This window comes from Drosophila gunungcola, unplaced genomic scaffold (assembly GCF_025200985.1).
Source record: "Drosophila gunungcola strain Sukarami unplaced genomic scaffold, Dgunungcola_SK_2 000145F, whole genome shotgun sequence".
NCBI classification, from domain to species: Eukaryota; Metazoa; Arthropoda; class Insecta; order Diptera; family Drosophilidae; genus Drosophila; species Drosophila gunungcola.
The window spans coordinates 73,561-85,230 of NW_026453306.1; the positions used below are offsets into that span (position 1 = coordinate 73,561).

General features: G+C 43.7%; 2 protein-coding genes across 3 annotated transcripts; both read right to left on the reverse strand.

Annotated features, from left to right (window-relative positions):
- Positions 1-95: 95 nt before the first annotated feature.
- Positions 96-3,116, reverse strand: LOC128265660 (synembryn). The gene is made up of 2 exons (XM_053001839.1): positions 2,933-3,116; positions 96-2,855 (listed from the first exon to the last, which is right to left on the reverse strand). The coding sequence occupies exons 1-2, from the start codon at positions 3,011-3,013 to the stop codon at positions 1,161-1,163; spliced, it is 1,776 nt and encodes a 591-aa protein (XP_052857799.1). The 5' UTR covers positions 3,014-3,116; the 3' UTR covers positions 96-1,160.
- A 940-nt stretch (positions 3,117-4,056) lies between these two features.
- Positions 4,057-11,669, reverse strand: LOC128265656 (kelch-like protein 5). Of its 2 annotated transcripts, XM_053001835.1 has the most exons (6): positions 11,044-11,669; positions 7,564-8,607; positions 6,927-7,134; positions 6,538-6,660; positions 5,826-6,062; positions 4,057-4,410 (listed from the first exon to the last, which is right to left on the reverse strand). In XM_053001835.1, exons 1-6 carry the CDS (start codon positions 11,301-11,303, stop codon positions 4,318-4,320), a joined length of 1,965 nt encoding a protein of 654 aa, XP_052857795.1. In that variant the 5' UTR covers positions 11,304-11,669; the 3' UTR covers positions 4,057-4,317. The 2 variants fall into 2 exon arrangements, with proteins under 2 accessions (XP_052857795.1, XP_052857796.1); XM_053001836.1 differs by having other exon boundaries at positions 4,057-6,062; positions 11,044-11,668.
- Between the last annotated feature and the right edge of the window lies 1 nt (position 11,670).

Sequence of the window (11,670 nt, forward strand, 5' to 3'; positions counted from 1 at the left end):
CTCTTCTCTAGCCGCAACTATCATATTTCGTATTTTAAAGATATTTACATTTTCGAAACATGGACCCAAATGAATATGAAAATAAGTAGTTCGACTGATTTAGCAAGACGTTGATTGATTTATTATAAAGCTTAGGATAGACGCACTTAAAGACTTGCACACACATCAACGGCAACAAATATAACTAAGTTCTGATGTAGATGTTTTGTATATAAGTAGGTCCTCTATCGCTATAGCAAATTGAACACAATAAAGCTCTATATAGGATTTCCTGTATATAGATAAAAAGACACGCGCCTTTTTGTTAAATAGTTTTTGGAATCATTCCTTTACCCCTATTTGTGTACTTTCGATACAAAAAACAATGTGAGGATAGGTGGTAGACAAACCGAAATCCATAGCGAAGTGGGTTTCAAGTTTGTCATGGATAGACTTTCTTGTTAGTATAGTTAGGCTCTAGATTCTAGACTCTTGAATTATAGTTAAGTACATACAACATTTATATTATAAGAGCTGGTAGTGAAATACAGATTACTTCTAATCCGACGCCCAGTTTTGAGAATCGCGCATCAGAGCTTTGATTTATTTTAGCCCATTTCTAGATCCTAAGTGTATAATTGGAATCTTTATAAATACATAAATACATGCACTTAATTATTACAAAGATTAGTCGAATTTGCCCAACTGTGTGTATGTAAAAAAGAATTATGTTTTGGTTTCACTTCGTTTGAGTTTATGTGCTCCCCACTTCCTGGAATTTGGAAGACGCCAACGATTGTTTTGCATATTTAGTCATCGATTCAAGCGGCATGTTATCTGGTGACAGCTCCAAATTTCCGCACAAATCACTGACGAAACTAAGGGCAAAGTTGTACTCAAAGCCAAATAATTTGTAAACGTTTGCAGATCCGTAACTCTTTGGGATACAATGATAACATTAAAGTGAAATCAATAATAGTTTGGCTACAACATGTACAAGAAAGCAGGATTATTCATTAGTTACTTAAAGCAGTGCACTGCAAAACATAAGGTGTTAATAAATAATAATTTGAACCTTACTTATAGCGTACAGGATAGACAATGAACAATCTGCTTTTGGAACACATTCAAAAAGCCACTTTTGCCATCAAATAAATGCGAGGTTTGTGGAGTACAGAGGCTTAGGTCTTCCGCTTCTGGTCGAGCTGCTGCTGCGGCAGCTCCTCCTGCAGCTGGAGGATGTGCTCCAGCGGCTGCGGCCGCCCATCCTTGTCGATCAGCGCCGGCTTGACGATGCCGCCCTGGCGCAGCTGCTCGATCAGATTGACCAGCTGGAGGGCCTCGTACTCCTTCTGCTCCTCGCTCATCCCGTCCAGCGGATTGCGCTGGCCGCGCGGCTCCACACAGCCCAGCACCGGATTGATGCCCTGCTGCTGCCGCTTGTACTCCTCGGTGTCGCTGTCTTCGCTGTCCGAGGAGTAGCTATCGGCGCCCTCCACGCGCCGGCAGTCGAGAATGCCGCGCTTGGCGAACAACCCGGCCGCATTCCCATAGCCCGTGTACTTGATCATCCGGCCCACGTCCTCTTTGCACAGGACAAAGAGCAGTTCGGCGGAAAGGTCGCGTAGGATCATGGCGGGCAGGGTGAGGAAGCGGCACAGATGATTGCGCAGCTCCTGGCCAATCTCCGGCCGCTGGCTTACGTCCCTCAGCGGCGGCAGTATCTCCTGCCGCAGATAGTGACGCATCACACGATCGCTGCGCGCACACTTCACCAGTACAGTGAGCACCGGCGAGAGCAGCTCGTGCGAGGAGCTGGCCTCCGCCTCCTGCTGCGCCAGCGTTTGCCGCAGGTAGCCCAGCAGCACGGCCAGACTGCGCACATTGCGCTTCTCGAAGCATTGACTGCAGCATGGCTTGGGCTTGGCCTGGGCGCCCTTATCCGCATCCGCATCCCCATCCTTATCCTTATCCTTATCCTTATCCTTATCCCTATCCTCCAGTGCATTCTCCGCATTGGAGCAGCGCAGTGTGAGCTCAGTGAGGCAGCTGCCCGAGATGTTGGTCAGCAGATTGATGGCATGCGTGATCACGGCACGCTCCTTGTCCGTTGCCATCTGGCCAAAGCGGAGGAGCAGCTCCCTCAGGACGCCCGTCAAATGCAGGCTCTGGATCTCGTACTCATTGGGACTCTTGTCCGGGGCACTGGTCACATTGAACATGACCTTCAGCAGCTCGCAGATGATGTTCAGCTGCTCCTCGCCGGCGGCCACCTCCTCGCCCAGCTTGTCGTCCAGCCACTTGGTCATGTAGGTGAGCCCGTTCAGGTCGATCTGCAGGCGGGATCGGGCCGATGGCTCCAAAGCGGTGAGCAGGAAGAGCAGCTTCATGTCGTAGTACTCCAGGGCGCAGGGATGGCGCATCGAGGAGGCCACCCGCTTGAGGATCGCATCCAGGCAGTGCTGGCGCAGGCACTGCCGCCGGCAGTCCGCGTTTTGGTAGACCAGATTGCACAGGCACTTGAGTGCCTCGGCTATCACCTCCGATTGCCCGGGACTTGGCTGCCGCTCCTCCTCCTGCTTCTGCTCCTGCTCCCGCTTCCGCTCCCTTTCCTGCTGCTTCAGCTCATCCGGCGTGGCTGGCAGCTTCAAGGAACTAGCCTCAATCCTGGCCAGACGCAGCAGCGTATTGACCTCCTGCTCGATGTAGTTCGTCTGCAGGCTGAACTCGTCGCGCGTGAGAATCCTCACTGTATTCAGGCACTGCGTATGCAGGTGACTCAGCTGCTGGTCATCCAGGATGCCAAAGATGGCCAGCCACAGCTCGTGCCACTGGTTGTCCGTGCGAAAGCTGTCGAAGATCAGCAGATCCGCATGCTGACAGGGAGTAAAACGGGGAGTAAACAGGGACTAAAAGGCACTGCAAGTCTGGAGGAGATTGAGATCTCACTCACCTTCGTGTTGAACTCGTCCAGGATGGCGGCGATGTGGTCCGCCTCCTTGGCCTCCAGACGCTTCAGTTGCTCCGCTTCCATGTCGCCAGCGATGGCCAATTGCAGCTGTAAGTGCCCTTAATTGCCTTTAAGTTTAATTTAATTAATTTTTGTAATTCCACCAGTGTGACCGCGTTGTGACCCTTTAAATACACCATATGTATATCGATAGTATCGATTATAAATGTATCAGTTGCCCATCTCTATTACATTCTGGTATGTTTTTCGTATTTTTTTCTTTGATTCACTTGATAGGCTTTCAAAACAATTGCTTCCAAGAATGCTGCACAGAAATAGTTAGCCGCGAAAATTATTGATTAAAACTATATCACTCAAATTATAAATTATATTATTATATACTATTAACTATTATATTTTGAGCAATTTTTTGTCTACGGGGACTACCCAATTTATATTTATATTTTGTACTATTATTTTGAAATCAATCGTATTAATAATTATTATTTACGGTCTCTGTTTTAAATTCTTTTGGAAGACTGCTTAAGCGACTAAATTGCTAAATAGTCGATTATTTTTCCATGTCGCCATGTAGCCGGATGCATATGTCGCCAAAGGTGTCCTTTCAAGCCCTTTAGCTGAGTTAAATTTATTTTACGGATTTTTCCTAATCGTATCCATATGTCGATAGTATCGACTAAAATATATTGGATTTACCATCTCACTTCTTTTGTGTTCTGTCTTGGCGTAACTTCGTTTTCAGAGTGACCGTTTTTAATAACATAAATACTTTTGGGGGATTCCCAAAAAGACTGTAAGTTATACTGTAAGTTTTTACAAGAATTCCTTTATCTTTAATTAAATAAATATTTTAGCTTGCTTTAAAGTTTAAAATTCGACAGAGTCGACAACAATTAATAAATTGGGCAGAACATAAAAGGAATAAAATGTAATGATATTCAAATTTTAAACTTTGTACTCCATTTTAAGAAATTAAACAAATATTTATGGATTTGACAAGGTTTTAAAAGGTTTCTTGTTTTATTCTAGCCTGTTTTTAAATAAAACCTATTGAAAACCATTAAAATCGTAATATTCCTTTTTTTCAATTTGCAACTGCAGAGAAATAACCGTTTTATTTTTAGTTTTTATTACAAAAAATACATATCCAGAGTATACATTTATGCAGTGTATGTTTTGTGTAAAAATATATGTATATATGTGTAAATATAAAATAATACATAATATTTGGGTTCTTTTTTTTAGTTTTTGTTTTTTTTTTGTTTTCTGTAAGTTTTCTTGTGTTTTTTCGTAGCTTGGCTTAAATGTTTAAAGTTCATAGTTTATATTTTATAGTTTGTTGTCTTGTCTGTCTTGCATTTACATGTTTACATGTTATAGTAGTCGACAAACTCGACAGATCTGGGACGCCTATTATAGCAGATTGGATCCAATCTCACTGGCTTCCACTTCTTCTTTTTCTTTATTTTTTAAATGCAATCGAAGGGAAAGGGAAAAGAAAGAAATAAAAAAACATAATAAACAATTAGAAATAAATGCTCGCTGTACGCACACACACACACACATCTAGTATTTACTGGCTAATGCTAATATCGGTACAAAATGACGATGCAGAAGTCGAAATTTAATCATTCCATGGAATACGTATGTATTTACTAACTAAAACTAAGCATTTGCAGTTGTCTTTTTTGATTGTTTTCGTTTTCGTATTTTTTTGTTTATGTTTTTTAAATGGTCTCGCACACTTCACATGCAAATATGAGAAAATTTTTTTTTATTTTTGAAATTTTGTCTTGACGCAGTCTTATCTAGGATGTATAAGATATCGATGGAGTGTGGGCCCGTCACCGGTGCGAGCGAGATGGCATGCAGTGTGTGAAGCGTACGACACCATGTGAGTGAGTGGGATGGAGAGTAATGGTAACAATCTATGGATCCGGGGATCGTATAAAATACGTTTGGTTAATTACAGCTAGGGATCGAATTTCGCTTGAAAGCCTCGCACAGCATGCACTTCTTAAGACCTATGAGAATTTGATTTTTTTTCATTTTTTTTTTTTTTCAAATACACATTTCTAGGTAGCAGCCAAATTGTGGGTGATTTACAGGGGAATACTGGTGCATGGAAAGTGGGTGAATTCAGGGTGCACATGTGCCATACCAAGGGAAATCATGTCAGAGAACACAGACGAGAGCGAGGCGAAAGGGTGAGCTGCATAGCTGCATTTCAAACTGGCCGGGTTAGGGAACACGAGCAACAACCACGAGCAGCTCACAGCAACAGTTACAACAACTACTATAGAATTGGGTGCAGTGTACTTTCGCCAAGTGCATCGCTTTCAGGCTTGAAAATGCAACTACTTAAAGACAAACTATTTTCCTTCTAAAGTCTAAAAAAACCTTGCGTTTTTTTGGTATTTCTTTTCTTAATTTAATGTATGCAAATGGAAATGATTATATTTATGAAAAAAAATTTAATTTATATCTATATAAACAATATAACCAACCAAAAAGCACTGTTTAAGTAAAGTGTATATGCATTTTGCTAATGTGGAATGTGTCTTCAGGAAATATTATTATAAAATCCAAATTTCCATTGAAACTTATTAATTTTCACCTAAAAAAATGTCTTAAAGTTGATTATAATGGAATTCACAAGTTAATTTGCTTCCAGTCAAATTATAAATTCCATAAAATTCGATTAATTAATTTTCTTTTTAAATAAGTCTAGTATCCTCTAGTTTTAGGTTGAAATTTGGCTGGGCTATAAATGCAAATCGTTCCTAAAAAGCTACTCCTACAGCTATAGATTCCCACTGCGATGCATTCAACGGGTCTACACTGCAACCGAATGTGGAGTGGGTTTAGACTAAACTGTAGCACTGGGCGGCGGCTGTTGGGCCGCCGGCGGTATGACATTGGGTATGGCCACCACACAGGCGCCGGCCCTCGCAAAAGCCATTGGCGCCAGCTCGTTCCATCCGTTGCGCACCGGGTCGTACTCCTCGACGCTCTTCAGCGCATGGTTGCCATCGTAGCCGCCGACGACGATCAGGCGGTCGCCCAGCAGGGCACAGCCGATCGCATCCCGGCCCAGGGCCAGCGAGCAGATCTACGGAATCCGGGATGGGAAGAGGGATTACAATTTGGACAAGAAGAAAAGCAATAGTCGAGAGCCTCCGACTACACGATACCCGTTACTTAGTAGCTACTAATTTTAAAACAAATAAGCCCTTAGAAAATAATAGGTTTAGGTGGCGCCATCTACATTTACATTTGTTTGGATAAGTTCTAAACTATTGCTTTGATTTGCAACATTTTATTTATTTGAATCAGTAGATCTTTACCGAATAAACACATACAACTAAGTAACTGGCTTCAACCACGTCTCAAAGTGACATAAAAGATATTTGCGATTTGTAGGGCGTGGCCGAGAATTAAACGTTCAATCAGACGGACATGGTTAGATCTAGACTAGGCTATTGATCCTGATCAAGAATTAATACATACATTGTACGCTTTCTTCTACCTGTAACGGGTATAGCTAGGAGATCGGGAGATCCCAGTACCCCACTTCTACTACTCACCAGTGTCCAGGTATCAGTGGCTGGGTCGTAGCGCTCCACTGTCTCCGTGCGACAGACCATCGGATTGCTGGCCGGACAGTCGTGGCCACCCAAGGCGTACAGGAAACCATTGGCCACCGTCACCTGGTAAGTTAGATAATTAATAGGAATTAATGCAGCTAGAAACCAGTGTTGCCTAAACTGGCAAGCCTGTTTCAAAATGGTACTTGAAAAGGTATAAAACATGTTTCATGTCCATAGTTTGGCCAGTAAGACTATTACCATTTCAAAACCTATAGTTTGATTGCATTCAGTTTCAATTGTAAGCCAATATAAGCCTTCTCTTATCCAGAATCTAGCTCAGCATCTGGTAGCACCGCTGAAAACTAGGAAACCAGTTGTATACTTACGCCCACGCCGCCGCGTCTTCTGTTCATCGGCGCCAGGAGACTCCATTTGTTGGTGTGCGGATCGTAGCACTCGATGGAGCGATGGCAGACGGAACCATCGCGTCCGCCCACCGCGTACAGACGACCGCCCAGGACAGCCACGCCGGCGGTGGAGCGCATCGAGGACATGGGCGCCACGTAGCTCCAAGTGCGCGCAATGGGATCCCATCTGGAGAAGGGATAACGTCGGAATAAGAAGACAAGTGAGTAGAAAACCAATTTTTAAAGCACATTTATATATAAACAATGGGTTTTGGGGTGGCGCCATCTGTCGGGTCACTACTATTAACCAAAAAGTAACGTTTTTGTTCATAACTTCTAAAATAATGGCTCGATTTGGAAAATGTTTGGATAAGTCAATATATATTGACCGCAAACACATATAAAACTTCATAACCAGGTTTTTTGAAGTGACAAGACAGACTCTTGCAATCGTGGCTATATTATGGCTTAAACTAGGCATAAAGTATAAATATATTCATACTTTAAAGGGCCTGAAACGCTTCCTTCTACCTCTGACACACACTTCTCTTTTCAACGCATACATTATACCCTTTGACTCTAGGAGTAATAGGTTTAATTAGTGGTACCCACTCACCTCTCCACGGTGTTCAGGTAGCTCCAGCCGTCGTGACCGCCCACCGCATAGAGCGGACCCTCCAGCACCGCCACGCCCAGTCCGTGGCGCGGCGTGGCCATGGCATTGAGCGGCGTCCAGGCCATCGTGTTCAGGTCCAAACTCTCGACGGTGTTCAGGGTCTTCAGGCCGTCGCGTCCGCCCACCAGGATCAGCTTGTCCTCCATGACGGCGACGCCGAACTGCAGGCGCCGACCGGTCATGTGCTTCCACGGGGTCCACTTGTCCAGGCGCGGGCAGTAGCTCTCGATGCTGATGGCCCCCTTGTGGGCATCCATGCCGCCGACGGCGAGCAGGCGGCCCACCGTCGATTTGCGCGGCGTGGTCCGCTCGGTGGCGATGCGGGAGCGACGCTCGGGCATGAGGTGCCACTTGAAGGCCTCCATCACCAGCTGCTGGCACTCGTTGGCGTTGCACACGTTCTCCACGTGGTCCATGATGAAGGCGGGCTGCAGCAGGGGCAGCCGGACGAGGGCCAGCAGCTCGGCGATGTGCGGCTCGCGGGCCGCGGCGTCGTGGCGCACCCACGACATCAGGCTGTGGAAGACGTCCTGCTCGGAGGGCACATTGAGATCATCGCTGCTCAGCAGCTTGCCCAGCTGGTCGGCGTTCAGCTGGAAGAACTCCTGGTTCTGGCACACCTGCATGAAGTACTGGCAGGTGTAGGCCTGCGCCAGTCGCAGCAGCGTGGTGCAGCTCTGCTGCTCCGCAAAGAAGGCGAAGCCCAGGCAGTTGGATGGATGCAGTTGGCGGGCCAGGAAGTTGCAGCACGCCGTGACGACGGCGTTCAGCTGCAGCAGACAGGCGGTGGCCAGCAGCGTCTCCACGGTGTCCTCGCGCATCTCGATGAAGCCCGTGTAGCAGTACTGCACCAGCAGATGCAGTGCGTCGCCGTGCACCTCGCCGAGGGTCACCTCCTGCTCCTTGGTCTCGCGCAGCGATCCCGTGAACATGGCCGAGAAGTAGGCGCTCGACGCCGACAGCACCAGGCGGTGGGCGGGCACCCTAAAAATATCAATACAACATTCGACATATTGTTATAAAAGATCAGAAGGTTTAAGCGCACAAGAGGATTTATTTTTTCAACTAACAACTTTTTTAGTATCTTATCTATTTAAGGATAGTTTATAATGAGACAAATTATAGTTCAAAAGTATTAATCGCACCGAAAGAAATATATTTCGAATTTAAAAATGTTTTTTTTTTTTTAATTTGATCAAAGCCCGAAAACTTAAAGAACATAGCAAATTGTATTGTTTTAATTTAAAAATAGTTGATAATGAGACAAAATATAGTTGAAAGGTATAAAATTATATATTGAGCTTAAAGTATAGCCTTTTATTAGAACCTTAACAGTTTGGTTAATTCGGATAACTATATGATAAGGTAAAATATGTGGCCGTAATTAATGCTTATACATTTTTGTTATATAAGTAATTTTTTCATCTGGTAAACAGTAAAAATTAAATGTTAGCTGAACATTTTAAAATCGTCTTAAATCCCCTCATTAATTTTATTTTACTCAGAATACTTAAACGTGCTTAGAGTCTATTTTTTGTTCACTTTCTGTATACTTTTGGATGTCATTACAAACTAAATTGGCCACAGAAAACAAACTTGTTTACATTTTATGATAAAATTCAATTGGTTCAGTAACCGAAATACAATTTTTTTTAGGTAGGGAAATAAAAAGCTTTAAAAAATCTTGTTGGGCTTGACATCTTTTGTAACTTTAAAAGAAAATCATTTTTTTTACACTGTTTCGAACGAGCACTGTGCCACTATTATTCTGACCGCAACTGTATGCTGGTGGATTCTTTTCCTTTTGTTTACCATGGCACAGATCGACAGGTTTTCACGATCCAAAACCGGTTGAGTGCAGCGAGCGGGTGAAGAAATCAAATAAAGCTGCAACTGCACTCGGATCGCAAATCGTTATATCTATATCTTTTCATGCTGCAGTTGCTCTCTGTCTTCGTCTTTGTTTTTGTTTTAAGACAAATACATACATATATCCTTCTCTGTTGCGTTGCATTGCCATTGTTTGGCGAGAAAAAAAACAAAGTTTAAATGGGCAAGGTTCTCTTTCTCGCTAACTCAGCCGCTCTTTTAAGCTCGGGATCTCTTCGGCTCTCTCATTCTGCACTGTTGCAACAAGGTTTACAGCAGCGGACGCATAAATAACATTTGAAGTTATAAACTCAAGGATATTACCAGTTAACATACTTAAATTAACTTGTACTGTTTCAACTGCCTGTATTTTTGTACTTTATAATCATAGATTTTTTTCTTTAAATATATAGTTAATTAAATTATATAGTCCAAAAAGCATTAAAAGCTCAATATCTTTGTTCATATGCATTTTTCTTAAGTTCAATAAACTTTTAAATTATTTTATCCAAGTTAACATTATTGCGAATTTGATAAACAAATAAGTTCCCTTATCGCCATAATTGTTGATAAGCAAAGAAATCGTAAATGACTCTGATATCAACAATAATGTTATTAAAAACCATTGAATAATAAACGATGCCTAATATGCTACAAACAAACTATATGTATGATAAATTTGCACCCACATTAAATTTATATTTTCTGGATCGGTATAATTCCGATCGGGATCATAAGTCAATTTAACTAACGATTGCGTTTAAACTAAGTTAGCATTATGTATTACCATAAATCAATATATATTTAATTAATATAAATTAATAAAATCGTTGGATAAATATAATTGTATTATAACCAGTATTAAAGGCCTTACGTCTTTCACCTGAACACTGTTTCCTATATAAAGTTGATTTAAGTCGATTTCAACTAAACATTTACTGCAATCGAATTTCCTTTTAACGTTCGAAGTCGAAAACCACGTACCACTATATTTTTTTTACTTATCTGTATTTGCATTTAGTCGAGGGCTTTTCTCTAGGTATTATAATTTCGACAGCAGCTGCACTTCCTGCATCTGCGTAGTGCTATTGTCTTGGTCACCACTGTGCAACGAACGTGTGCGTGTGAGTGTTTACTGTTGGAACTGCGTTGGGGACAGCGCATTGGAAAGAGCAGACAAAGAACCGAAGTGAAGGTCAGTTGGGGGAGGGGGAGGGGGAGGTGGGTAAGTGGGGGGCTAGGGACCGGGATCGGGTAAAGAGGAAGCGGGTGAGAATCGCTAATGAACTTTCCAATTTGAAAGGCCATATTCCATTCCTTTGTCTCTGTGGAAATTGGAAAAGGGAATGGGCAATCGGGAATAGGAGTTCCATGATCCCTACTCGCTGGAAGTCGAAATCGGAAATGGGCATCGGGAAATGGCGTACCAAACAGAAATTTTAGTTTCATTAATCGAAGACCACATCATTTGGAAAATGTAGTCGGAAAATCGGAATCAGCGATCGAATCGAAGATTGGAAATAGGAACCGGGAGTGTCAAACGAAACTCACCGCTTGCCATCGATTCCAGCGATGAGGACCACGTCGCAGAGCTGCTGGCTGTCCACATAGAGCTGCATCCGCTTGAGGATGTTGTCCGCATGGTCGCGGCACCGGAAGAACTCGTCCTGGCTGCCAGCCGAGTTCAAGCTGCCCAAACTGTAGTCCCGCGACAGCGACTCCAAGGTGTTGTCCGCCAGCATCGATATGTGTCCGGATGTGGAGGCTGTGGAGTCCCGGCTGGGACTCTCCTTCTGGTTCACCGCCGACATGGTAGCTGTGCTGTGCGCGCTCCTTTCCAGTCCAGCGATGAGTTGTTGTTGTTTCAGCGAGACGTCTGCATCGGAGCACTGGCTGGAAGCAACTAGCTCTGGCTCTGGCTGGTGGATCGTGGATCGCTGGGCTAGTGCTAGGGAAGGAAGGGGTGGGACGGGGGGGTCCAACGGTAATTTGCAACAAAGAACGCTGCCGCAAATCGCGTCTGTGTGTGTGTGTGTTGGTGTCGCCTCCGCTCTCTCTCTCTCTCTCTGTTTCACTCTCTCTGCGTTTTAAATCTTTTCAATTGGCCGGGAATTGCGTGCTGGATCTGATCTCTGTAACTGTAAATGGCTTATCAAGCTGAGTTCCCGTGTGTGTTTA

What these genes read in the sequence shown, in the direction of transcription:
- LOC128265660 (XM_053001839.1), bottom strand. Translation starts at nt 3,013, where the DNA reads ATGGAAGCGGAGCAACTGAAGCGTCTGGAGGCCAAGGAGGCGGACCAC. An exon ending in TGGACGAGTTCAACACGAAG is followed by an intron (nt 2,856 to 2,932) that starts GTGAGTGAGATC and finishes ACTCCCTGTCAG; the next exon opens with CATGCGGATCTGCTGATCTT.
- LOC128265656 (XM_053001835.1), bottom strand. Translation starts at nt 11,303, where the DNA reads ATGTCGGCGGTGAACCAGAAGGAGAGTCCCAGCCGGGACTCCACAGCC. An exon ending in TACCTGAACACCGTGGAGAG is followed by an intron (nt 7,135 to 7,563) that starts GTGAGTGGGTAC and finishes TCCCTTCTCCAG; the next exon opens with ATGGGATCCCATTGCGCGCA. An exon ending in AGCCGCCGCCCAGTGCTACA is followed by an intron (nt 4,411 to 5,825) that starts GTTTAGTCTAAA and finishes TAAAAAATAAAG; the next exon opens with AAAAAGAAGAAGTGGAAGCC.